Raw genomic sequence first — 25,499 nt, forward strand, 5'->3', positions numbered from 1 at the left:
ATGGCTGTCCTGAACTTTGTAGACCAGGCTGACCTTGAACTCACAGAGATCCTCCTGCCTCTGCCTTCCAAGTGCTGGAAAAACAGGCATGTGCCACGGCACCCAACTTGAATTTTTTTTTTTTTTAATGAGGGTTTACTAAATAGACCTTTATGCATCACTCTTCCAAGTATTTTTTTTAAACTATTATGTATTTACTTATTTGCTTAGGTAGTTTGACTACCCATAGAAGGAACCACCATCCATTCTTTTGGTGTTTTGATTCATATCCTCTTGTCTCTCAGACTTGCCATGTTCCTAAGACATTTTTTTCGTAATGGAATTTTTCTTTATTTGATTGTTTTTGTTGTTATTATTGATTTGTTTTTTTTAGACAAGGTCTGTCTTAGATAGGTTTCTATTGCTGTGAAAAGACACCTTGACCATGGCAATTCCCACAAAGGAGAACATTTAATTAGTGCTGGCTTACAGTTCAAAGGTTTAGTCCATTATCATCATGGTAGGAAGCATGGCATGGCAGCATACAGCAGACATGGTACTAGAGAAGGAGAGTTCTATTTCTTCCTGTCTCTGCTGGGATTATAGGCATGTGCCACAATACATGGCTTATTCTTACATCTAAATAGAAGTGCAATCACCACATTTATGTGAGCTGTACATCAAAATGACTGTTATCCTTTTTTTTTAGGATAGTGTTACCATCTGAAACAGAATAAACAATTAACAGGTGATCAGTTGTCAAGAGTCATTGCCCCAGATGCACAAATAAACTACACAGCTTAAAGAGAGGTTTACTATAGAGTCCAGAGTAACTGACTCTGGCATTGACATTATTTTACCTTCCTGACAGATGAAGTGGGAGGCCCACTGGTGTACTAGTCTTTCTGGGTTTTGCAGTCTATGTAAAGATGACACTTGTCTTGCACTTGCAGTAACAGTCCTATAAGGCTTAAACATGTACCTGTCTTCTACTCCCCTTTCTCCTACTTCTCCACCTGTAGAGTTAGCTGTCCTGGACTTCTCTATATGTAGACCAGGCTAGCCTTGGACTCTCAGAGATACACCTACCTCTTCCTCCCAAGTTCTGGGATTAAGACAACTATCTTTTTTGGCACACTCATTTATCCAGGATAAAAGTCATAAAAGTCATACCAATTCAAAGTGATTCTTTGCAACCACAAGCCTACAGCCAAAGATGAGAAACTCTCATAATGTCTGCCATACCAGGCTAGCTATACTATGGCTTTCCCCTGATGATTTTCTGAATTGGCAGCAGAATGGGCAAGCTTTTGCTTTCCTATATAGAATTCAAGGTAATAATACTTAAAAGCTGTAAAGGATCAGCAGTCACCTAGACCAACTTCCTTTAACTGCGGTGGGAGAAGGGAACAGTAGGACATGTAGCTGTTTATTAGCAGAGGTTGTTAAAGCACAACTCTTACAATTCTTAAACCATTTTTTTTTCCCTGAGCCACATTTATATAACCTCACAAAGCATTTACTTTATTTCCTATACAACTAGTAAATGTGCTTTGACAGCTGAGAGCAATATCATTTAGTTTTACTCATTATCATAGTTCACCATATCTGGTCATGTACCTTTCACAAATTCCTGATTCACTCATTTTAGTTGACTTCATCTGTCAAAAAGTATTGACTTCAAAGTTGGATGTGGTCATGCGTGCCTATACTCTCAGCAATTGGGAGGCTTAGGGAAGAGAATTGCTGGTAAGTTCGAGATCAAAGTGATCTACTGAATTGAGATCCTTTCTCAGACACCCTCACCATAAAAAAATGGTTTTTGACTTAAGCTACTGCCTTCTTCTATGTAAAAATATACTCTGTAATAGCATATTTAAACCCAAAGCAGGCCAGCAGGCTGCTCTCTCAATGTTAGGCAGTTATATTTGCCTTTAATGCTACTTTAGGACTTACCACAAACACAGAATTACAGTGCCAGATCTTCTTATTAAATGATGGACAAAAACTGTTTAAAAGATGAGAACATAGATTCTCAGGTGTTAAAATCTCAAGCAGTTATTTTGGTGATAAAGTAAAGGAGAACTCATAGTCCACTCCTTCACCCTAACTGACATACATCTTTTTTTTTAAATCTTTTATTTTTTTTATTAATTACACTTTATTCATTTTGTATCCCCCCATGAGCCCCTCCCTCCTCCCCTGCCGATCCCACCCTCCCTCCCCTTTCTGCATGCATGCCACTCCCCAAGTCCACTGATAGGGGAGGTCCTCCTCTCCTTCTTTCTGATCTTAGTCTATCAGTTCTCATCAAAAGTGGCTGCATTGTCCTCTACTGTGGCCTGGTAAGGCTGCTCCCCCCTCAGGGGGAAGTGATCAACGAGCAGGCCAATCAGATTATGTCAGAGGCAGTCCCTCTTCCCATTACTATGGAACCCACTTGGACACTGAACTGCCATGGGCTACACCTGTGCAGGGGTTCCAGGTCATCTCCACAAATAGTCCTTGGTTGGAGTATGAGTCTCTGGGAAGTTCCCTGTGTTCAAATTATCTTGTTCTGTTGCTCTGCTTGTGGAGTTCCCGTTCCCTCCAGCTCTTACTATTTCCCACTTCTTACATAAAATTCCATTCACTCTGCCCATCAGTTGGCCATCAGGCTCAGCATCTGCTTTGACAGTCTATACTGCAGAAGCTTTCAGAGGCCCTCTGTGGCAGGTTTCAAGGTTGTTTCCTGTTTTCTTCTGGCTTTCAGAGGCCCTCTGTAGCGGGTTCCGAGGTTGTTTCCTATTTTTGTTTTCTTCTGATGTACATCCTCTTTGCCTTTCAGGATGGGGATTGAACATTTTAGTTAGGGTCCTCTCTTTTGATTAGTTTGTTTAGATGTACAGCTTTTAGTGGGTTTATTCTATATTGTATGTTTATATGAGTGAGTATATACCGTGAGTGTCTTTTTGCTTCTGGGTCAACTCACTCAGGATGATCCTTTCCAGGTCCCACCATTTACCTGCAAATTTCATGATTTCCTTATTTTTCATTGCTGAGTAATACTCCATTGTATAGATGTACCACAGTTTCTGCATCCATTCTTCAGTTGAGGGGCATCTGGGTTGTTTCCAGCTTCTGGCTATTACAAATAAAGCTGCTACAAACATGGTTGAGCATATGTCCTTGTTGTGTACTTGCGCCTCTTTTGGGTATATGCCTAGGAGTGGTATGGCTGGATCTTGAGGAAGCGCTATTCCTAGTTGTCTGAGAAAGCGCCAGATTGATTTCCAGAGTGGTTGTACCAGTTTACATTCCCACCAGCAGTGGAGAAGGGTTCCCCTTTCTCCACAACCTCTCCAGCATGTGTTGTCCCTTGAGATTTTCATCTTGGCCATTCTGATGGGTGTAAGGTGAAATCTCAGGGTTGTTTTGATTTGCATTTCCCTAATGGCTAATGAGGTTGAGCATTTCTTTAAGTGCTTCTCTGCCATTCGATATTCCTCTGCAGAGAATTCTCTCTTTAGCTCTGTTCCCCATTTTTTAAGTGAATTACTTGGTTTGTTGCTTTTCAGCTTGTTTACTTCTTTATATATATTGGATATGAGTCCTCTGTCAGATAGAGGGTTGGTGATGATTCTTTCCCAATCTGTAGGCAGTCGCTTTGTTTTGCTGACGGTGTCCTTTGCTTTACAGAAGCTTTTCAATTTCATGAGGTCCCATTTATTGATTGTTGCTCTTAGAGCCTGTGCTGTTGGTGTTCTGTTCAGGACGTTTTCTCCTGTACCAATGAGTTCTAGGGTATTCCCCACTTTTTTTTCTAGCCGATTTAATGTGTCTGGTTTTATGTTGAGGTCTTTGATCCACTTGGACTTCAGTTTTGTGCAGGGTGATAAGTATGGATCTATTTGCATTTTTCTACATGTAGACATCCAGTTGGACCAGCACCATTTGTTGAAGATGCTATCTTTTTTCCATTGTATGGTTTTGGCATCTTTGTCAAAAATCAGGTGTCCGTAAGTGTGTGGGTTTATTTCTGGGTCTTCTGTTCGATTCCATTGATCCACCATTCTGTTTCTATGCCAGTACCATGCAGTTTTTAGTATTGTTGCTCTATAGTACAGCATGAGATCAGGGATGGAGATACCTCCAGAAGATCTTTTATTGTAGAGGATTGTTTTAGCAATTCTCGGTTTCTTGTTATTCCATACGAAGTTGAGAATTTTTCTTTCCAGGTCTGTAAAGAATTGTGTTGGCAATTTGATGGGAATTGCATTAAATCTGTAGATTGCTTTTGGTAAGATGGCCATTTTTACTATGTTAATCCTGCCAAGCCATGAGCATGGGAGATCTTTCCATCTTCTCATATCTTCCTCTAATTCTTTCTTCAGAGACTTGAAATTTTTTTCATACAAGTCTTTGACTTGCTTGGTTAGGGTTACGCCAAGGTACTTTATATCATTTGTGGCTATTGTGAATGGTGTTGTTTCTCTAATTTCTTTCTCAGCCCTTTTGTCTTTTGTAAACAGGAGTGCTACTGATTTTTTTTGAGTTAATTTTATATCCGGCCACTTTGCTGAAGGTGTTTATCAGCTGTAGGAGTTCCCTGGTAGAGTTTTTGGGGTCACTCATATATACTATCATATCATCTGCAAATAGTGATAATTTGACTTCTTCTTTTCCCATCTGTATCCCCTTGATCTCCTTCGACTGTCTTATTGCTCTAGCAAGGACTTCCAGCACTATGTTGAAGAGATATGGAGACAGTGGGCAGCCTTGTCTTGTCCCTGATTTCAGAGGGATTGCTTTAAGTTTCTCTCCGTTCAGTTTGATGTTGGCTATAGGCTTGCTGTATATCGCCTTTACTATGTTTAGATATGTGCCTTGTATCCCTGATCTCTCCAGTACTTTAAACATGAATGGATGTTGGATTTTGTCAAATGCTTTTTCAGCATCTAGGGAGATTATCATGTGGTTTTTTTTCTTTCAGTTTGTTAATATGGTGGATCACATTGATGGATTTCCGTATATTGAACCACCCCTGCATACCTGGGATGAAGCCTACTTGGTCATAGTAGATAATATCTTTGATGTGTTCTTGGATCCGGTTTGCAAGTATTTTGTTAAGTATTTTTGCATCAATGTTCATAAGGGAGATTGGCCTGAAATTCTCTTTCTTTGTTGAGTCTTTGTGAGGTTTGGGTACCAAGGTGATTGTGGCTTCATAGAATGAATTTGGTAATGTTCCTTCTGTTTCTATTTTGTGGAATAGTTTGAAGAGAATTGGAGTTAGCTCTTCTTTGAAGGTTTGGTAGAATTCTGCGCTGAAGCCATCTGGTCCTGGGCTTTTTTTGGATGGGAGACTTTTGATGACTGCTTCTATTTCTTTCGGAGATATAGGACTATTTAGTTGATTTACCTGGTCCTGATTCAGCTTTGGTGAGTCAAATCGATCAAGAAAATTGTCCATTTCATTTAGATTTTCAAATTTTGTGGCATATAGACTTTTGAAGTAAGTCCTAATGATTGTTTGGATTTCCTCAGTGTCTGTAGTTATGTCCCCCTTTTCATTTCTGATTTTGTTGATTTGGGTGGTGTCTCTCTGCCTTTTAGTTAGCTTGGCTAAGGGTTTGTCTATCTTGTTGATTTTCTCAAAGAACCAGCTCTTGGTTTCATTGATTCTTTGAATTGTTTTATTTGTTTCTAATTGATTGATTTCAGCCCTGAGTTTGATTATTTCCAGCCGTCTACTCCTTTTTGGTATGTCTGCTTCTTCTTTTTCTAGGGTTTTTAAGTGGGCCATTAAGTTGCTTGAATGAGCTGTCTCGAATTTCTTCTTGAAGGCACTTAGTGCTATGAACTTTCCTCTTAGCACTGCTTTCATTGTGTCCCACAAGTTAGGGTATGTTGTGTCTTCATTTTCATTGAGTTCTAGAAAGGCTTTAATTTCTTTCTTCATTTCTTCCCTGACCCAGCTGTCATTTAGTAACAAGTTGTTCAGTTTCCATGAGTGTGTAGGCTTTTTGCTATTTCTGTTGTTGTTGAAGTCCAGCTTTATTCCATGGTGATCAGACAGGATACAAGGGATTATTTCAGTCTTCTTGTATCTGTTGAGGCTTGCTTTGTGACCAACTATATGGACTATTTTAAAGAAGGTTCCATGAGGTGCTGAGAAGAAGGTAAATTCTCTTGTGTTTGGGTGTAAAGTTCTGTAGATGTCTGTGAGGTCCATTTGATTCATGACCTCTGTCAGAGATATTGTTTCTTTGTTTAATTTCTGTTTTGTTGACCTGTCCTTTGTTGAGAGTGGGGTGTTGAAGTCTCCCACTATTAATGTGTGGGGATCTATATGTGGTTTAAATTTTATCAATGTTTCTTTTACAAATGTGGGTGCTCTTGTATTTGGGGCATAGATGTTCAGGATTGTGATGTCTTCCTGGTGGAATTTTCCCTTGATGAGTATGAAGTGTCCTTCCTCATCTCTTTTTATTAATTTTGGTTGAAAGTCTATTTTATCAGATCTTAGAATGGCTACTCCTGCTTGTTTCTTGGGTCCATTTGCTTGGAAAGTCATCTTCCAACCTTTTACCCTCAGGTAATGTCTATCTTTGTGCCTTAGGTGTGTTTCTTGTATGCAACAGATTGCTGGGTTTTGTTTACGTATCCATTCTGTTAATCTGTGTCTTTTTACTGGAGAGTTGAGTCCATTGATGTTGAGAGAGATTAATGACCAGTGGCTGTTAGATCCTTTGATTTTGATGTTGGCTGTGTTCATAAGTTTGTGTGTTTGGTTGCTTTTTGTTTTGCTGTAGTAAGGTTAATTATTTCCTGTGTTTTCTTGAGAGCAGCTAATTTTCTTGGGTTGTATTTTCCCTTCCAGTGTCTTCTGTAATGCTGGATTTGTGTGTAGGTATTGTTGAAATTTGTTTTTGTCATTGAATATCTTGTTTTCTCCGTCTATGAGGACTGAGAGTTTTGCAGGGTATAGTAGCCTGGGTTGACATCTGTGTTCTCTTAGGGTCTGCATGATATCTGTCCAGGCCCTTCTGGCTTTCATAGTTTCTGTTGAAAAGTCAGGTGTGATTCTAATGGGTTTGCCATTATATGTTACTTGGCCTTTTTCCCTTGCAGCTTTTAGTATTTTTTCTTTGTTCTGTATACTTCCTGTTTTGATTATTATGTGGCGGGAGGATTTTCTTTTCTGGTCAAATTTGTTGGGTGTTCTGTAGGCCTCATGTATCCTTATTGGCTTCTCTTTTAACTTGGGGAAATTTTCTTCAATGATTTTGTTGAAAATATTTTCTGGGCCTTGGAGAAGGGAGTCTTCTTTTTCCTCTATACCTATTATTCTTAGGTTTTGTCTTTTCATATTGTCTTGGATTTCTTGGACGGTCTGTGTCAGGAATTTTTTGGATTTAACATTTTCTTTGACAGATACATCGATTTCTTCCATTGTATCTTCTACACCTGAGATTCTTTCTTCCATTTCTTGTATTCTGTTGGTTATGCTTACCTCTGTAGTTCCTGTTTTCTTCCCTAAATTCTTCCTCTCCATTATTTCCTCCATTTGTGTTTTCTTTAATTTTTCTAGTTCTATCTTCAGGTCTTGAGTTGTTTTGTTTACTTCCTTCACCTGTCTGCTTGTATTTTCCTCTTTTTCTTTTAGTTCCTTCAACTCTGTCTCTTTGATTTCTTTCAGTGATTTAATTATTTCTTCTCTGAAGGCCACAAGCTGTTTGGCTGCATCTTCCCGTATTTCTTCACGGATGGCCCTAATTTGCTTGTCTTTATCTTCCTCCATTTCTTTACGGATAGCCATGATCTGTTTGGTTTTATCTTCCTCTAATTCTTTACGTATTTTATCTGTTTCCTCTATTATTCTCTTCATCAACATAGATATAAGGTCATCTTCTTGATTTTCTATTATGCTGCATTGTTCGGGGCTGTTCGCCCCTGGATGGCTGGGTTCTGGAGATGTCATATTGCTCTGTCTTTTGTTGGTTGAGCCTTTACGCTGACCTCTACCCATTGGGCTGATTTAGGTTTTGGCTGTTAGTTTCTGTGCTTCCTGGAGTCCTGAGGTAGGGAGTATCCCCTTGGCCGGAAGATGATTTTTCCTGAAGGAGTCCTTCTCTGCTTTTTGGTTATGGTCACTGTATGGCCAGTGTTTCTCCGGAGATGCCACTGCTCACCTCAGGTTTATAGCCCTGAGTAGTAGCTGTGGTCTATGTTAGGCAGGGGGGGGATCTCCTCTTACCCATAAAATTTCTCAAGACAGCTGCCCCACTGCTGGGTTTCTTGTTATAAATTTAGTGTGCTGCTGCTCACTAAATTTCCATGTACAGTCCTCTTGAAGAAACTGCTGATTCCCTAGCTATGGGGTTTTCTCCCAACAGGGAAACTCAGTCTGTTATCCTGGGGCGCACAGTTCTGTCTGAGAAAGTGGGAGGTGCACTCAGCAAGTCTCTGGGCCAAAGGCTGATTGCTCTGCTCTGGACCTGGAGAATGTGCACCTAGGTTGAGTTGTCGCCTGGGGGCACTGTTCTGGTCTGGAGGCTGGGTGCCTCACTCTGGACCAGAAGCTGTGTGTCTCTGTCTGGGATGGCGGCTGTAGGCATCACTCTGGTCCAGACGCTGTGGGTGCAGCCCCCCTGAAGGATCAGGGATTTCTACAGTTTTGGCAGTCCAGCCAGGGACAACTAGCCGATCCCTGGCACAGTATCTGAGGGCTGCTGTAATGGCTCTTCGGCTCTTGCAGGTTCGAGGATGCAGCTGTGTGTGTGTCCCAGTGCCCCAGGGGAATGCAACAATGGCGGCAGAGCACAGCGCTTCTGCCTGCACTAGAGTCTGCGTGAGTCCAGGAAGTGTTTTGGTGCTGGGTGTCCTAAGCGTTAGAGCTGCTGAACCCCTCCGCTGGGGGTTTCCTCCTGCCAGAGACACGCAGTCTGGTGCCCTGGTGCCCTGGTGCCCACAGTTCTATCTGAGGCAGCGAATCACGCGCGCAGGCAGGGCTCTGTGCAGGCAGGCGCCTTTGTTCCTCCCGGCTCTGGGTCCGGGCTGGCTCCTGGGGCACCCGCGGAACCCGAGTCTTTTCCAGGGGATGTCTGGGTAACCTGCGGTCGGTCCCAATTGTTTCCTGCTCCGTGGGGTTATCGCTCGACTGGGAAATCCAGTCTATGGTGTTGTGGGCCCACAGTTCAGTCTGGGACCGTGACCAGATCGCGCTGGCGGGTAGCTCTGGGCTGGCGACCAAGCGCCTGGCGGAACGGGGATCTCTTCCGCGGTTTAGCCGGGTGAGTTAAAGCTGATCGAAACCCCCAACGTGGGGTATCCTCTCACCTGAGAAACACAACCACTTGTGTTTTATGGCCGCGAGTTCTGATTGCTGGTCACTGTGCCAATCCTGCTGTGCTGCTCCTCAGAATGAGAGTCCTCCCGGCGCTGCCATCTTGCCCCGCCCCCCTGACATACATCTTTCTGGCACATCTTACACTTATGAACCTCATGGTGGTCTTCAGAGAGGCACCTTTTTCTGTAAAATAAATTTCTGCTAGTGTCTATATCTTGTTTTTGATTTTTGTATATACATCTTAAATGTGAAACTACATTCAGTTTTGACTGCCTGAAAAGCTGAAAAGATTTTTTTGTTTGTTTTGTGTTGTTTTGAGACAAAGACTAACTATGTGCCAGGCTTTGAAATTACAAACTCCATCCATCTGCCTCAGCTGAGATTATAGGTATATGTCACCACGTGCAGCATGAAAAGCTTAATGATTCTCCCCACATAATACTTGTAATAGCAACATAGTGTTCTTTGTGAAACTTTCATTTTTCTCTGTGTATTTAAAGTTTTTATTCCAAAATGTGTTATAATGATATAAATAAAGCATTATTTACTTATTTCAGTGCTGGGGATTCTATACAGGGCCCTACACATAAGCACTGAGCTATATTCTCACCCATTTATTTTTGAAAGGGTTCACATCATTCACAATATGGCCTATATAACAATTAGTAAGACTAAGTATTTACAAATATTTTTCTAAGTATATTTTCTTAATTGTTATAACTTTTTGTTCACTTACGTGTTTTTGTTTGTTTGTTTGTCTTTGAGATAGGAGATAAGATGTGGCTGTGTAGTCCAGACTGGTCTAGAACTTAAAATATACTAAGTCTAACCTCAAACCCATAGCCAACCTCCTATCCAGCCTCCAAAATATATTGGGACTACACTCATGAACCATCATGCCAGGCTTTGGCAAGTAGATTTTAAATAGTTAAATTATGTTATGAACAGTCAATGATGATCAAGAACCCCTTAAAAATATTAAGGTGAAGTCTGGACCTTCTCAATATAAGACCAATCCATTCGGTTTATTTATATGGGTGTTTATAACTCTAAATAACCTTCCCATAAGGCCAAGAAATGTGTATCTTGTGCATGTAATATTCATATGCATCTGAATGGTGCAGGTGAACTATGGTTGAGAATTATAACCCTGAATGTGGTGCTCTGCAAAAGAAAGAATTAAAAAATTGGGAGCAATTAATTTTTGGCAGGTAAGATGACTCAGTTAGTAAAGGCTCCTGCTGTCGAGCCTTACAATCTCAGCTCAAGATTTTTCCAAGTTGTTCTCTGACCTTTATGTCAAGCACCCACACCAATAAATAAATGTACTTTAGGTATGTGAATAAATGTAATTTAAAAACCAGGATTTGAGGTTCGAACACTAGGAAAGCTCAGTGGTATTTTATGAGATCTATGTGCAGGAATAAAGATATCTGTGGCTTGAAGAGAATCCAGAAAAGCAATTTCACAGGACTTCGACTGTCTGCAAGGAAAGCATTTTTACTTGGCATGAAGGAGTAGAATTAAGATAGAGAAGAAAGAGGGAGTGGCTGGAGAAGAATCCTGGACCAAGTATCAGATGGAAATAGCTCTAGATTAGTTTCTCAATGAGTCAGAAGGAGCCAATATAAAAGGCAGTGTGACAGACATGTGACTGGAGGATTGTGACTAAAAAGACCAGTCATCTGATTTACAGGGAAATGAACAAGGAGGAAATGGACGTATTGTAGCTGTGAATTCATTGTGGTTCCACATTGTGAAGTTTTCAATTTAAAATAAGTATCACTTTCAGAATACTTCACAGTAACCACATGTTGCTAGGCTGTTGCTACTGTACCTCAGAGATTTCAAGGAGCTCCCTTATCCTGCTCAGTTCAGTCTCATTGTCTACAACTGTCACTGTACTCAATGGTGATAATGACAGCAAGCGTGAGTGACATTTATTCAATATTTATTTCTTCCAGACATCTGCTTTAATATATAGTGACTTATCATTGTTAGGTTGGGACTTTTAGGTTGGGACTTGTCCTCACTTCACAAGAAATAAAACTAAGGAGACAAAACAAGGAGATTCAAGATTGGAATTTAAACCCCAGCTATTTGATTTTGGTGAGCCTAAGTGCTACAGAATATTTAGATTTCTTAAGATTTCTTTCTTTCTTTTTTTTAGGTCTGGGTGTGTATTGTGTGTCTTGGGGTAAGGGTTGTATCATGGCATGAGTGTGCAGGTCAAAGGACAACTTTGTGGAGTCTTTGTAGTACTCTTTTCATCTATGTGGATTCCAAGACTCAAACTCAAGTCATTAGACTTGTGTGGCAAGCACATTTACCTGTTGTACCATGTCACTGGCCTCTTTGTTTTGTTTGTAGAAAGAATGGCTTACATAACCCTTGAATTCTCTTTGTAGCCCAGACTGACTTGACACCTGGTCCCCTCTCTCACAAAGCCTCCCAAACACTGGAATAGTAGGCGATTTTCTAAAAATGTACGAGTGCACATATGTACACATATAGGAAGGGGAATTTCACATAACAATTAATTAAAAACAATGAGTATATTGCTGTCAGCATAGAATAATAAATTGCCCATTGAAAGCTTGTGAAGTTCTTACATTCCTTGAGACAAGCTGGGAGCCTTTCTTCAGTAATGATATGGATCATCATTATGTGCCTGTAGTGAAGTAGAACGATTCTACAGAAGTAAAAACTTTACAGTGCATGTTCACTTCTTTCAGGGCCATTTAAGGAAAATGCAGCAGGTATCACCACAAATATTCCAAATGGAAAGCTGGGTATGGGAACATTCATAGCATTCTGGAGGCAGAGGTAGCAGTGTGGGGTTAGAGGGTCTCTGGTAATTTAAGGCCAGTCTGTGTACATAGGGAGTTCTAGGCTACATAGTGAGGCCCTGTCTTGGAAAACTGCAAGTTAAAAAAAAATGGTTTAGTTGTTCCTATTCTCCAGAAGTAATATTCTAGATGGTTAATTTCTCTTTCCTTCTGTTTAACTTTCTTGTTAAAGCCATTGGTGTCAGCAACCAGAGGGAAACCACAGTAGTCTGGGACAAGCTAACTGGAGAGCCTCTCTACAATGCCGTGGGTAAGCCATTCATGTGGAGGGGTCCAGCACAGGGCCTCTTCCATTTGCAAAGGTGGTCACACCAAAACATGTGACTGACAAGCCATATGTTCATGGTTCCTATAATCTGAGATGGGCAGCAGAGTGCTCTAGGAGATGAGCTGTTATTACTAGAAATTTTCAGATCATATTTGTTTACCTTGAATTAATTATCTCTCCCTTGCTCTCGCCTTTTACTGATTCTTTGTATTATATAAATTGGTGGATATTGTCAGAACTATTTTATGACATCCACTGTGTTTTTGACATCTAAAAGAGATCTCTCGCCCTCCTACCCAGAAAAATAAAAATTGCAAGTACTCAAAATTATCTGTAAGTTATTTGTATATTTGTACTTTCTATGGAAAAACTTGAACTTATTAAGATAAAATATCAGAATTTTCTCTGCTTCTGTTATGGATTTAACTGTTTCATCATCAGGACATACAAGCGTCAAAATCTCAAGAATCTTACCTTTGGCTGTCATGTCTTAGATGTTAATGTCCCAAATAGATACTAGCATCATCCTTAGCATACCACACAGCAGTTGCAGAGCACTAAATGATACTGCTACGTCCTCAAAGGAAGATTGTGTTCTAACTATATAATCAGTCCTTAAAAGATTTCTGTTGCAAATAGCAAATCATGCTGGCTATGATGCCACATGCCCATAATTCCAACACTGAGGCAGGAAGATTGCCTCAAGTTCAGAGCCAGGCTAAACTTAAAAAATTGTACATTCTAGGTCACCTAGGGCTGTAAAGCAAAACCGTCTTTTTTTTTAAGATGTATTTTTTAATTATGTATACAATGTTCTGTCTGCATGTACACTTGCACACCAGAATAGGGCAACAGATCTCAGTATGGATGGTTGGGAGCCACCATGTGGTTGCTGGAAATTGAACTCAGAATCTCTGGAAGAACAGCCAGTGCTCTTAAACTCTGACCCATTTCTCCAGACCGCAAAACTCTTGTTTAAAAAAAAAAAAAAAACTGAGAAAAGAAGAGATAATGTATGATTATCATAATAAGTTATAAGTAAAAGAAACAGTAAATTTCCAAAAGAAGGAAAGGAATATGAAACAGGAAGGGGAAGCAATTAAAAAACATGTAAATCTAAGTATGTGTATCTAAGGACAGAATTTTTTCTGTGCAGTAAAAGGTATTAATAAAACCTGCTAGAGGGTTACTGAGATAGTGCAGTGAAAATGAAGAGAAGGAAAATTGCCAAGATGTCTCAGAGGATAGGTCCGACTGTATGTTTGTACACTGAGAAATTCATAAGCATGAAGGAGGTGACTATTCTTTGAGAAGTACACACCTGTGCTCTAGATTGTGCCTTTTTTCCTCTTAGCACTGTGCTTAACATCTTTATTGCAACATCTTTAACAAAACCCCAATACTGCTTCATAAAAGAGGTGAAGGAAAAGAAATTGAGCTTGTGAAAATTTAAGTTAAATAATATTAAGGGAGGAAAATAGCTTTTTGTTTTATATGAGATATTAAACTTTTGATTGAAATTACATGTTTTGGATTTTTTATTACATTTAATTAATTAGGTTTGGAAGAATGCAGGCACACATTCTATGGCATACATGTGGAGGAAAGAAGACAATTGGCTTGAGTCAGTTTTCTACTTTTACCTTGTAGATCTCAATACAAGTTGTCAGGCCTGGCACCAAGCACTTTTATGTACTGAGCTGCTTCATTGGACCTTGTTTGTTTTTGAGCTAATGTTTTATTTTTTAGACAGGGTTTCTTTGTGTAGCCTTGGCTGTCCTGGCTTACTTTGTAGACAATGCTGGCCTTGAATTCACAGGGATCCACCTGCCTCTGCTTCCCTGAGTGCTGGGATTACAGGTGTGTGCCAATGCGCCTTGCTGAGCCAGTGTTTTATGTGTTTTCATGCTGGCCTTGAACCCACTATGTGGCTAAGTATAACTTTGAACTCCTGATCTTTCTCCCTCCACCTCCCACGTGCTTAGTTTACTAGTATGCACCACCACACTTGGCTTTAGATAGCTTTCAATGCAGACTTTAAGTTTCCAACACAGATGTGATCATCTCAACTTATTATAGATGACCTCACTATAGGAATGAATGTACAATTAACTCCCAAACCTTGGCTAGATGCCTTTGTATGTTTCCTGTTCTTTGATCCCTATTTATATATTGCATCAAACTGGGGAGGCCTGTCACTTACCTTTCAGTCATGGAAATTTATAATAGGAATTTGGAGGCTAGAAGAAGAAATGGAACGAGAACTAAAGGACAAAAAAAAAAATTAGAGAAAAAAACCTGCTTAACCATTACAAAAATAGACTCTTCCTCCAACTTCATTTCATCTAGAAAAACATTGAATTATCATCCATCCATGTTGAGATGGTATTATATATTTAGCAGCTTTATTCAAAAGGAAGATCAGATGGGATTAGTGGAAGCAGAATTAGATTGCCCCATGGATTTGTGGTCAAGCTTCTTTGGCTTGTTTATATCATGATATAATTGTATTTTAAATTTTCTCTATTTTAGTTCAGACATCTAGAGCCCAAAATACCATAGAGTCAATGGCTAATTCAGCAGATGTATATTTACAGTAATTGTAGAGGCTAAAAGTTCGAGACTGAGCTCAAGATGAGAATTGATTTGGTGTAGTGAGGGCCCACTGCCTGACTTGTGTTTTCATATGGTAGAGAGCACAGTGCAGGAAAGCAAACTCTTTCCAGTCTTTTTATAAGTACTCTATCCCCATTTCTAAGACTCTGTGCTGGTGACCTAATCATTTCCCAAAGGTTTTCCATCCTAATTCCTTCAAATTTGGGGTTAAGGGTTCACTGTCAATTTTTCCTATGACATATTTAATTCAAAACCATCATAATGGTATATAATTCTTATCCAAGTACTTAGGCATGGGGGCAGGAAGATCAGAAGTTCAGATTTACCCTCAACTATATAGTGAATCTGAGGGCAGCCTGGGATACATAAGACTCTAAACCAAACAAAACAATGAAATCCATTTCCTACCACTCATTTTCTTTTTCTCTTCCTCTTATAAAGCTCTGTCACCCAGCCTATTTTTTTATTTTTCTGTTTATACTTAACTAAATTATAACTCATGAACAATATTTATTATGAACAATCAAATAAGAAGAACAGTTTGTACTTTTCTTAAAAAAAAAAATTCCCTGAGATGGCACATTGTGCTTGCTGTCAAGCCTGATGACCTGAGTTTGAGCCCTGGAATAGGTATGTGGAAGGAGAGAACCAAATTTGCAAGAGTCATATGATGGCTACACACATGCCAGGGCAAGTACATACACACACACACACACGCATGCATGCATGCATACATGCACAGCACGCATGCTCACACACACTGAATGAATAAATGTAATAAAAATAAAAGATATCCCTTTCATGTGGCCCTCCTTTTTACTATATGTACACAGTAAGTGGTGAGTATATTTACCCCTAGTATACAATAGTCTTAGGATTCAGTGGTGACTGTGGCATAGATTTATTGAACAAATTGCATCCTGACAGAGGTTATACTTACTTGCAATAAGGCTGTGTGCTTACTAGTAACTTTTCCAGTTGTAAACAGAGGTGAAAGCTCAGTAGGTCCCATAGGTGCATATAACCTACTTTTAGATGTCCCATGTAATTTTTTAATTAGTGTGTTAATTCTGAGATTAACACAGTAAACTGTAGTGCAGTACCTAAGGAGAAGTGTCACTTTGTTTCACTGCTTCCCAGACTCTCAGGTGTGTCATTGACACTTTGGATTTTATGTACTAACAGCTAAAGTTGATTTCAGATCCTACATAGTGTATGCATTGGTACACACACACATGTACACAGAAGGGCGGGAGGGTTAATTTTCCTGTCTTACCACTCCCCATGTTTTTTGGCCCGGTTTGTTATTGAAAATATCAAACAAGAGACATACTCTCTTCTCCCTTGTATATGACCTTTTTTTTTTTAATTCTTTACTAGTTTATTGAATTAAAAAAATTGAGGATCCCACCTTTTTAAGAGCTTTTTAATATACAGTACAGCATCTAATTGACAGATGTGGAAATCAGTCAGACAAGACTTCCTCATACACTGCCATGACTTGGATCTGATGCCCTCTCTTGAAAGAATCCTATAAAAATTGCTCCCAAGCCCCTCTGAAATCGCAGTAGTGCAGCAAAAACCCAAGTAAACAGCTGCCTGCTGACCCAGTGCTCAAATATAGACTGAAAGCCAAAAGGCTTTTTTTTTTCTGTGTGCAACTTTTAAAAAACAAATTATTAAGTTGAAATATCCGATCTGCACAGTGCTGTCCCTTCACAGAAGGCAAGAAGCTGCCAGAGCCTCATGTTGGAGGCCGGTGTCAGTGCTGAAGGCTGTGAAAGTGGGCCTCCCTCAGGGTCTGGTTGATGTGGAAGTAAGGTTCTTGGCACAGGGCAGACTGCTCAGGCACCGGCTATGGGGTGCTGGGGCAGGATCCGGGGATGAGTTGGCTCAGGCTGCTCTCTGTCCCACTGGCCCTGTCTGTATGACCTTTTAACTAGCTTAATTAAGGGTTTAACTATTGGCATTTAAAAGTCTTGTATTATTGAATGGAAAGAAGTCAGCAGCATTTTGTAAAACTCTGATGGTCTTTGCTTATAGTGTGTTGGATAACATGGAAGCCACCCCTTCTTCTTACCACACTACAAACTGCTTAGGATGAACCATCTCTGAGGAGATTTACTATTTGTTTTGTGCTTAGCCAACTAGACATAGATGATCCCTAGTGACTTTTTTTTCCATTTTGATTTTGTTACTTAGATGTGTTTGCTTATTGTTGTGATGATTAGCTAAAATTGTGCAAATTTGTGTGATATATTATTCAATATCCTCTAAAGATGACGCTTCCATCTGTACTGTGTGTATTTCTTAACTAACTGGCCCCTGGAGATTGAGGCAACTACATTTCTCTTCACTCTTAAAAACCTTATTTGGGCAAACTAAATATACTACACATATGTTAAATGTCACTTTACTCACACCATCCAAATTGTTGTAAACAATTTATTGGCTGGTCTGGACCATTAAAATTCCAATTTACATAGTCTAGATAAATGTATTCCTTCTAGAAGGGGTCTATAGAATACCATATATGGTATTTTGTATTCCTGAGAATTTATCATCCTACTATGTATTAATTTATAACTTTGGGGATTAACAGTTCCCTATCCTATATAGACAATGCTGTCCGTGTATGTGGAAATGACTTTACTTTCACCTACTCAGTGAGGAAAGAACTTTCTAGGATTGGCTTTCCCAAAATAGCTCTTTCATGTCCTGCAGCATTTCGCTTGCTATGGCAGGGACTTTAGCATGTTTGTTGGTAGCATTCATTTCTAACATCCCCTGAAGATGTGCTCCTGTAACATATCAGGCATGGTTTCAGTTCAGTAGTTTTTTGAACTATGATTGTATATATGTTGCCAAGTAGGGAAGAATCTTTCTGAACAAGAAACATACTTACATGGTCTTCATCCTAATGGACATACTGGTGAATGAGATATTCAGACTGGACTTTCTTTGTTCCCCTTCTACTCCATGTCTCTTCAATTTCTTTTTCTACATTCACATGTGTACAAAAACTCATTCTGATGAGCTTGCCCAAATGATCTACCCTCTCAAAACAAGCATACAAAGATCTTGAACCTGGCTATCTCTAGCATGAATTGCCATTATTTCTCCTAATGCTCCAGCTGCTCCAGTTTCTCCTGGCTCTTCAGTTCCAGTTGCCGTTGTGCCCTCTGGCTCTTCAGTTCCAGCTGCTGGTACTTCCTCAGGTATTGGTGCTGTGGCTATTGCTCACTCCCAGCCTTCCAACTCAGACATGTTGGGGGAAATTGACTGCTACTGCCAGATCTGGATCTGTCACTTCTTTTGATCTCAGAAATTACCTACACAAGGGGCTTAGTCCTCCAGCTTTGGGATCTTCTCTTTGGCTTTTGTTCTCTTATTCTGCAAATCTAATTCTGCCATCTTAGCTTCTGTAATGAGTTTTTTATTGTTTTGTTCTTAATTCCATTAATTTCGAACATTTGTGAATTGCACTGGTAGTGTATCAACCACTGATATCTTTTTCTTTCTGCCTTTTGTACTAATTCATTCCATGTACTCCAATTGCCATGAACTCTTTGATTGTAAAAACAAAGTAAATATCATGGCAGCCTTTTGCAGTCCTGGAGCAGTGGAAGGAAAAGGATTTTAGATGCTATCCATTCCAGCATACTTATTTTATATCTAGGGAATCCAAGACAAGAACGGCTAAAAAATTAAATAAGTCACAAAGCTTGTTGGTAGTGAAGCCAAACTTAGAATTTTGGTTTCATGATTTTACATTCAGTGTTTTGATTCTGTGTGGTGAGGACTTAGATCTGTGGAGACCACTGTTGTCAAGCATAACTTCAAGTCTGTTTAACTCGTCTTTGTTGAAGAGGAATAAAGTCATAGAACCACTAAGATTCCTAGTTCTACCTTATTGGCAATGTTTGGTTTTGAATTAAGTAATTGGAGCACATTTATACTCTAAAGAGCATAACCTACAAAAGATATACTCACGTACTAGTATTATGTTGGGTAACTTGGAATAGTCATAGAAAAGTATGTAGATTCAACCCTGGCCTAGACTTGAACCAGAATCCTGCAAGGTAGGTTATGGTTAGGTATGTTCAAAGTTTTCTAGGTGTTTCTATTATGCTTCCTAAGGAAGAACCACTAATTTAGTAGCGGTCGTTTTTTGGAAAGGAAGACATAAGACAAATGTGTGGGTTCTATCCACAGATATACTAGAATTGTGGAGTATGGGGTCTTTCATCTCCCCAGTAATTGTTGTGCCCATTAAGATGTGAATAAACAGGGACTGCTCAGTGGAAGAGAGCACTTGCATAACATTTGAAAAGTTCCCTCTTCCATCTCCACCCACTTTTCAGTGAGAGGGCAAGGAGGTGGGGAGGAAAGAGGGAAGTGAGAGAAAGAGGAAGCACACTAGTTGTAGGAGGCTTATATTATCAAGCAAGAGGCTAGAAAGCCAAGAGTCAATGAATTTCCAATCTATTTGTTTAGCTCCCTCTCAATGAAGTATATTTTATATTATGATTCAACAAACTCATAAAACTAAAATGTTTCATAAATCCATCTTTATCCTACCTTGTATAATATTTGCTATCCTAATCTATCCTATGTAATTTTTTGAAGTAGTAATCAAAACTCAGTAAATTGAGTTTTAAACTCATAACTCATTGTAGTTCAAAACACCAAGAATTAAGATGTGCTTGTTAATCATACTCATCACAGATTTAAAACCTCTCTTTGAATCCTACTACTTTCCCCAATTATTCGTGTTAATCCAATAAATATCTGCTAAGGTTGCTTGTCTCTGAGGAAAGTATATCTTTGCCACCATCACACAGTGCTGTGTATAAAAAGTAGCTGACTCTTGTTCCTCTGGTAAGGGAGATGTTGTCATCTCTGATACTGCTAATGGTTTATGTCCTGACATTGATAGAAAACTCAACTCCAACTAAGTTAAGTGGGAGAAAAAAAAAGCAATTTATTTTGCTAATGGATCTAGCCACCTATTGGTAGCTTAGTTTTGGTTTTGATTCATTCTGAATTTAGAGTCACGTATCCTCCTCAAATCTTTTTTCTGAAATGGCTCTTGACATGACAGACTCAGCTCTCCCGTCATGAGAATAGTAGTCTTAAATCACACAGTGCCAAATGCACCTGAGATAAATGACAATTGCAGACTGAATGAAAAACTTCTCAGTTGGGTAATTTAGCCAAGGGAACTCTTGTGTAAGAACTTAGGGTTCATATCTAACCCTGCAACTTGAGGTAGGGCAAATTCTCAGATAAACCACATAGCTAAGGATTATGGAACTCTAAATCCCAAAGGGAATTTGAGAAAATGCTTCTGTTGTCAAAATGAGTAGGTGCTGGGCCACCAAGTGCAGATCTTACCTACAGGGCTATCTATTTTTGTGGCTTTTGCTGTCCTCCTATTTTCTTGTTTGTCATATGGGTTATTTTCTTGCTGCTTTTCTACCTGTAAAAACCAGTATTGTATCCTGAAGTCTCCAGCTAAAATCTCATGGGAACTGGTAATAATTAATTAGCACACAGCTATTGAAATAATCAGAAAGAAAAAAAAAATAAAAAATGAACAATCAGAAAGAATCTGTAGACATTTACTACAGGAAAGAAATGATTTTAATTAACAAGAACAGAATAATACAGTAAAGTGAATCAAGTCATGTATTTGTCAGCATTAAGAAAATGTAGTGGACAAGTTTGCATTACCTCTCCCAGAGTCTTTTAAATAGACTATGGGCCTAAGTTTTTGTTAGGAGGCATCTGAGCATACTGTCCCAACAATACTGTTACCACTAGTAGAGTAAAAGCTATATATAAAAATTAAATACAAAGTACCTGTCTCTTAAAAAAAAGATAGCAAATCTGGTTTTATTTGTTATTTATGCAGTCTATTGTGTAGTTTTTAGCACTTTGTATTCCCCAACTTTTGCCACAAAGCAAAATGAGATTTTTTTTTTTGTATTTGGAAATCAGGAAGCACATAACAGAAATTTAGTAAAGAGAATGGTATTCCATTAGAGTTTTCCCCATATAATCTGGTAAAGAAATAAATTGTAATCAAAGAAAATATTTTAGTGATTTCAGGTCTTGCATCCTTTGAAAGATTTTACTATAAATATGCATGAGACTGAATCTTGTATTGCTTCATTAATAAAATCAGGTTCTCTACTTAGTCTTTGTCACAGTCTTCCCCCGAGCTTTCTAAGATACATATTTTATCCTGAGCTGTATATTTTGCACTGCCAACTAGCCTGCCCAGGTTTTAAGTCTTCTGTCCATCCATGTGTGTTTAGAAAATTCCTATTTCAAATATTCTTTCATAGTTTTTTCCAAAAAAAAATAATGCAAAATAAAAATCTTAAGGTTTGTATTGTTTTTTATAATTTAGTCTATTTTTTTCATAATAGCTTTCAATTCTCTTTTGTAAATATATTTTCTTCTAACAGTATGTCCATTCATTTCTAATTTTCTAATTTCTGTCCTTTAAAAGCTATAGCATTTTAATTGCTTACAGAAACTAATCAGTCTCTCTGTAACAGCGATCTCTATAGGTTACAGAGATTTCAGTAGGTTCTCAATTTTATGAAGGTCTTCATATATATTTTTATGTTTTGATCTGTAGTGTGGCTTGACCTAAGAACACAACCTACTGTTGAGAGCCTTAGTAAAAGAATTCCAGAAAATAATAACTTTGTCAAGGTAAGAAATCTCTTTGGAAGTACATTGTAAGAATGTTTGTTTAAAAACAGTTCACAGATTCCTGAGACAGACTATCTTGGTCTTAAAACCTATGGCAAAATGGTTATTTTATACAAGTTATAGAATATTTCCTTTGGATAACTAGGGCAAAATCATATCTTTTTTTTTAAACAGGGTTTTCAGTGTAGCCTTGGATGTCCTGGACTTGCTTTTTAGATCAAGCTGGCCTTGAACTCACAGAGATCTGCCTGCCTCTGTCTACCAGAGTACTGGGATTACAGGCCTGTGCCACCGCTCCTAGCTCCAAATCGATTCTTTAAAAAAAAAAAAGATTTTATTTATTTTATTATTCATACAGTACTCTCTCTGCCTGCAGGCCAGAAGAGGGCACCGGATGTCATTATAGATGGTTATAAGCCACCATTTGCTTGCTGAGAATTAAACTCAGGACTTTAGAAAGAACAGCCAGTGCTCTTAACCTCTGACTTATCAATTCTTAACCAAATCAATTCTTAACCTTTCTGTCTTTCTTGTCCTGTGAGGCAGATAGAATTATAATACCCTAAGAGTACAGACTAGTAAAGAGTCTAATGTCCCAGTAACTCAAATCATATTCCCCAAGGATGATTTCTTTTATTCACACATACTTTCAGAATCCATCAGCATAGTTTCCTTTTGCCCTCCAGAAGAAAGCTCTGGGTGATTCTGAGTTTTTAGGAATCCAGGAAGAAAGAAAAAGTAGACAGTATTCCAGGCCTTCACTAAAGACCAAAAAAATAATAATAACAATTAATTTTTTCACAAGTTCAAGTTATTCTAGAACCCCCAAAGAAGTTCTGATATTTTTTGGTTTTGTTTTCTTCATTTTTGTTTTTGGTGAGGTGTGTCCCCTTTTTATTTGCCAATAGGACATATATTGGTTCTTGCATCTGAACTTAATGTTCAAATATTAATTAGCAAAATATCTTATGCCTGTTCCCTTCCCTATCTAATTAGTTTCTGTCTTGTCCTGCCCATTTATTTTCTATTCTTGTTTATTTTGTGACCCTACATAACCCTCCCTCCCTCCCACCAGCTTTGCTTTGCTTCAAGGGTTGCATTGTTTCCTCTGTAGTGCCACTGCAGGCAACTTTCACACTCTCCACATGTTTCATTTTAAGACTCTATGTTAGCTTTGCAGGATCTTCTTGAGGACACCCTGTGGGATGTCGCTCTCTGTAGGATGGTGCTACAAGTCAAATAATTTTCAGATGTTAACATTTTTGATGTTATTTTCTTCTGTTATTTCTGATCATTGATCCTCTCTGTCCTCCCAAACATGAAAAAAAAAATCTAGAAACCGTAATTAAGATTTTTAACTTGCAGACTGAATTAAAATATTAGAAAAATATTATGGTTTCTGTTTATGTTTTAATGTGGTGTATGTGTATTTCTTATGTTTTTTTTCCTTTGCTTTTTCAAAACTATGTTTTGTTTGGGTTTTTGTTTGTTGTCTGTTTACTAAAGAAGATAGAAAGAAAAAGGTGTAGTTGAATGGGTGGGGAGGATCTGGGAAGAATTGTGGGAAGGGAACTGTGGTCATTATATATTATGTAAAATTTTATTTCAATAAAAATATTTGAAATCACTTTTGAGACAGGATCTTACTGTGTAGCCCTGGCTGACTTGTAGATCACTGTATATAATAAAAGCTGGTCTCAAATTTGCAGATATTCTCTTTTATGCTTTTTATTGTATGTGTCTTGCTATTTTACCTACATATATTATCTATGTACTACATGAATGCCTGGTGCTGACAGAGGCCTGGAGAGATTATCATATTCCCTGAAACTGGAATTACAGAGAGCTATTTATCTCCATATGGATGCTGGGAACCAAACTTGTGCCCACTGGAAGAGCAGCCAGTGCCCTTAACTGCTAAGCCATCTCTCTAGCTTTTCAATAGTTTTTGTGCTTCTGCCTTCTGTATGTTGCGATTACAGGCATGTACCACTATATCACTTCAGCTGTGATTTGAGTTTTCTTATGAAGTATGCGCATGAGATATGAAAATGGAATAGAATAGGAAGGAAAGAAAGATAGTTATATCACTTTAATTACATCTTTAATTAATTTACTTGTACTTTATATAGAAATTTGATATTTAATATGCTAACAAGAATTAAACTTCACCCATTCTTAAGAAAGATGAATAAGCACACTAGTTTCATCTTTATCCTTTATCCTTTACCCAGTCCACATTTATTCCACTTGTTGTATTTGCTGACTTTAGTCAGCTGATTTCTTACATATAGCAATTCTATATTACTTTAATCTGGCATGTCATTGAGCTCTGGTTTTATTTATTTTCTACTAACCTTGTATTACTTTGTTATTTGAATATATATGGATGGATGGATGTTTATATGTATGTTTGTACACATAGAATATAGTATGTTAGTAAACTATGTGTGCTTGAGAATAATTTTCTTGTTGTTGTCATTAATTTATGACTATTAAATATCACAGTCTACCATGAAAAAAATAAAGTACAGAATTTTGGTTTAAGATTAATACATGAGCAATTTATTGCAAAATGACATTACATTGTCACTATCTACTTAGAAGATGGTGTGTCACTTACTTTTCTCTTTACCTTGCTTACGTGGCTGCTCTTTGAACTGCAAACATAATCACTGTGATCTTTGTTCATGAACATTCTTTCATGTACCATGGAAGAGATAGTACTTTTGTACTTTCATTTCAAAGCTTATAGCATTACCTTCAGAGCTACAAACTAGTTTATATTTGGATTTTTTGTTGTTGTTTAGAGGTTTTGTTTTAAACTATGGTAAGTATAATTTACTGACTGAACTTCATAACTGTTTCAGTCCAAGACAGGCCTTCCACTTAGCACTTACTTCAGTGCAGTGAAACTTCGTTGGCTGCTTGACAACGTGAAAAAGGTTCAAAAGGCTGTTGAAGAAAATAGAGCTCTTTTTGGGACCATTGATTCATGGCTCATTTGGGTATGTTTAAATGTAATATATGCATAGAGAATGTTTTCAGGGATTGTTTTTCTTTTTACTGTCCTACCTACTATTTTCTTTATTAAATTCTTAATGTGTTTTTATTCTTTTACCAGTTCTGGTATGTTTATAATAAAATTTAGTCCATATCACTCATTATCATGTTTCATCCCCCTTCCTTTTTCCACTGAATTCTTTTTTTCCCAGCAAATCCCCTTCCTCAACCAATATTTTGGATTTCTTTTTAGCATTATTCTTGAGAAAAACTACTCAAGATGCAGCAGAATATCTCTGCCTCCATTTGAGGGATATTTTTATCTATTTCTCTTCTTTACTTTTCTTGTTTTATTTGAGTGACAGTGGAAGATAATTACCAAAATCATATTTCATAACTCTTATCTTTTAGGCAAGTAATTTTGGAAGTTATTCTCCCATGTCTATCATTTTCTTCTATCTCACTCTTTCTTAGAAGAAATAACTATTTCATGTAGTAAAATGCCTATACTATTTTCTCCTTCACTGTCAACATTTTATAGCTTTCTCTTGTGAAATCATGCCAGGATATGAAACTAAACCATAGCAGAAGTTTATATTAAAATATTTTGTCCAGAGCTGAACATAGGTCAGTAGAAATCACCATGTTAGGTACTTATATGACATGTTACTTTTCTCTTTTTGACTTTTTAGGATAGGGTCTCAGTATACAAACTTGACCAGGC

The 25,499-nt window shown here is 38.2% G+C and overlaps 1 protein-coding gene across 6 annotated transcripts in view; it reads left to right on the plus strand.

Moving 5' to 3' along the window:
• Gk (glycerol kinase) overlaps positions 1 to 25,499 on the plus strand; it is an 87,581-nt gene that overhangs the window by 20,537 nt on the left and 41,545 nt on the right. For 4 of the 6 annotated variants that reach the window (XM_055607324.1, XM_055607325.1, XM_055607322.1 and 1 more), the window contains exons 4-6: positions 12,332 to 12,409; positions 21,696 to 21,772; positions 24,643 to 24,780. In XM_055607324.1, coding sequence (XP_055463299.1) covers positions 12,332 to 12,409; positions 21,696 to 21,772; positions 24,643 to 24,780 — 293 coding nt within the window. Of the gene's footprint in view, positions 1 to 12,331; positions 12,410 to 18,177; positions 18,262 to 21,695; positions 21,773 to 24,642; positions 24,781 to 25,499 lie in introns of all 6 variants that reach the window. The other 2 variants (XM_055607319.1, XM_055607321.1) reach the window with 1 other exon arrangement.

The sequence above is a fragment of the Psammomys obesus genome, unplaced genomic scaffold, assembly GCF_907164565.1.
Source record: "Psammomys obesus unplaced genomic scaffold, mPsaObe1.curated_primary_1811, whole genome shotgun sequence".
Taxonomy (NCBI): Eukaryota; Metazoa; Chordata; class Mammalia; order Rodentia; family Muridae; genus Psammomys; species Psammomys obesus.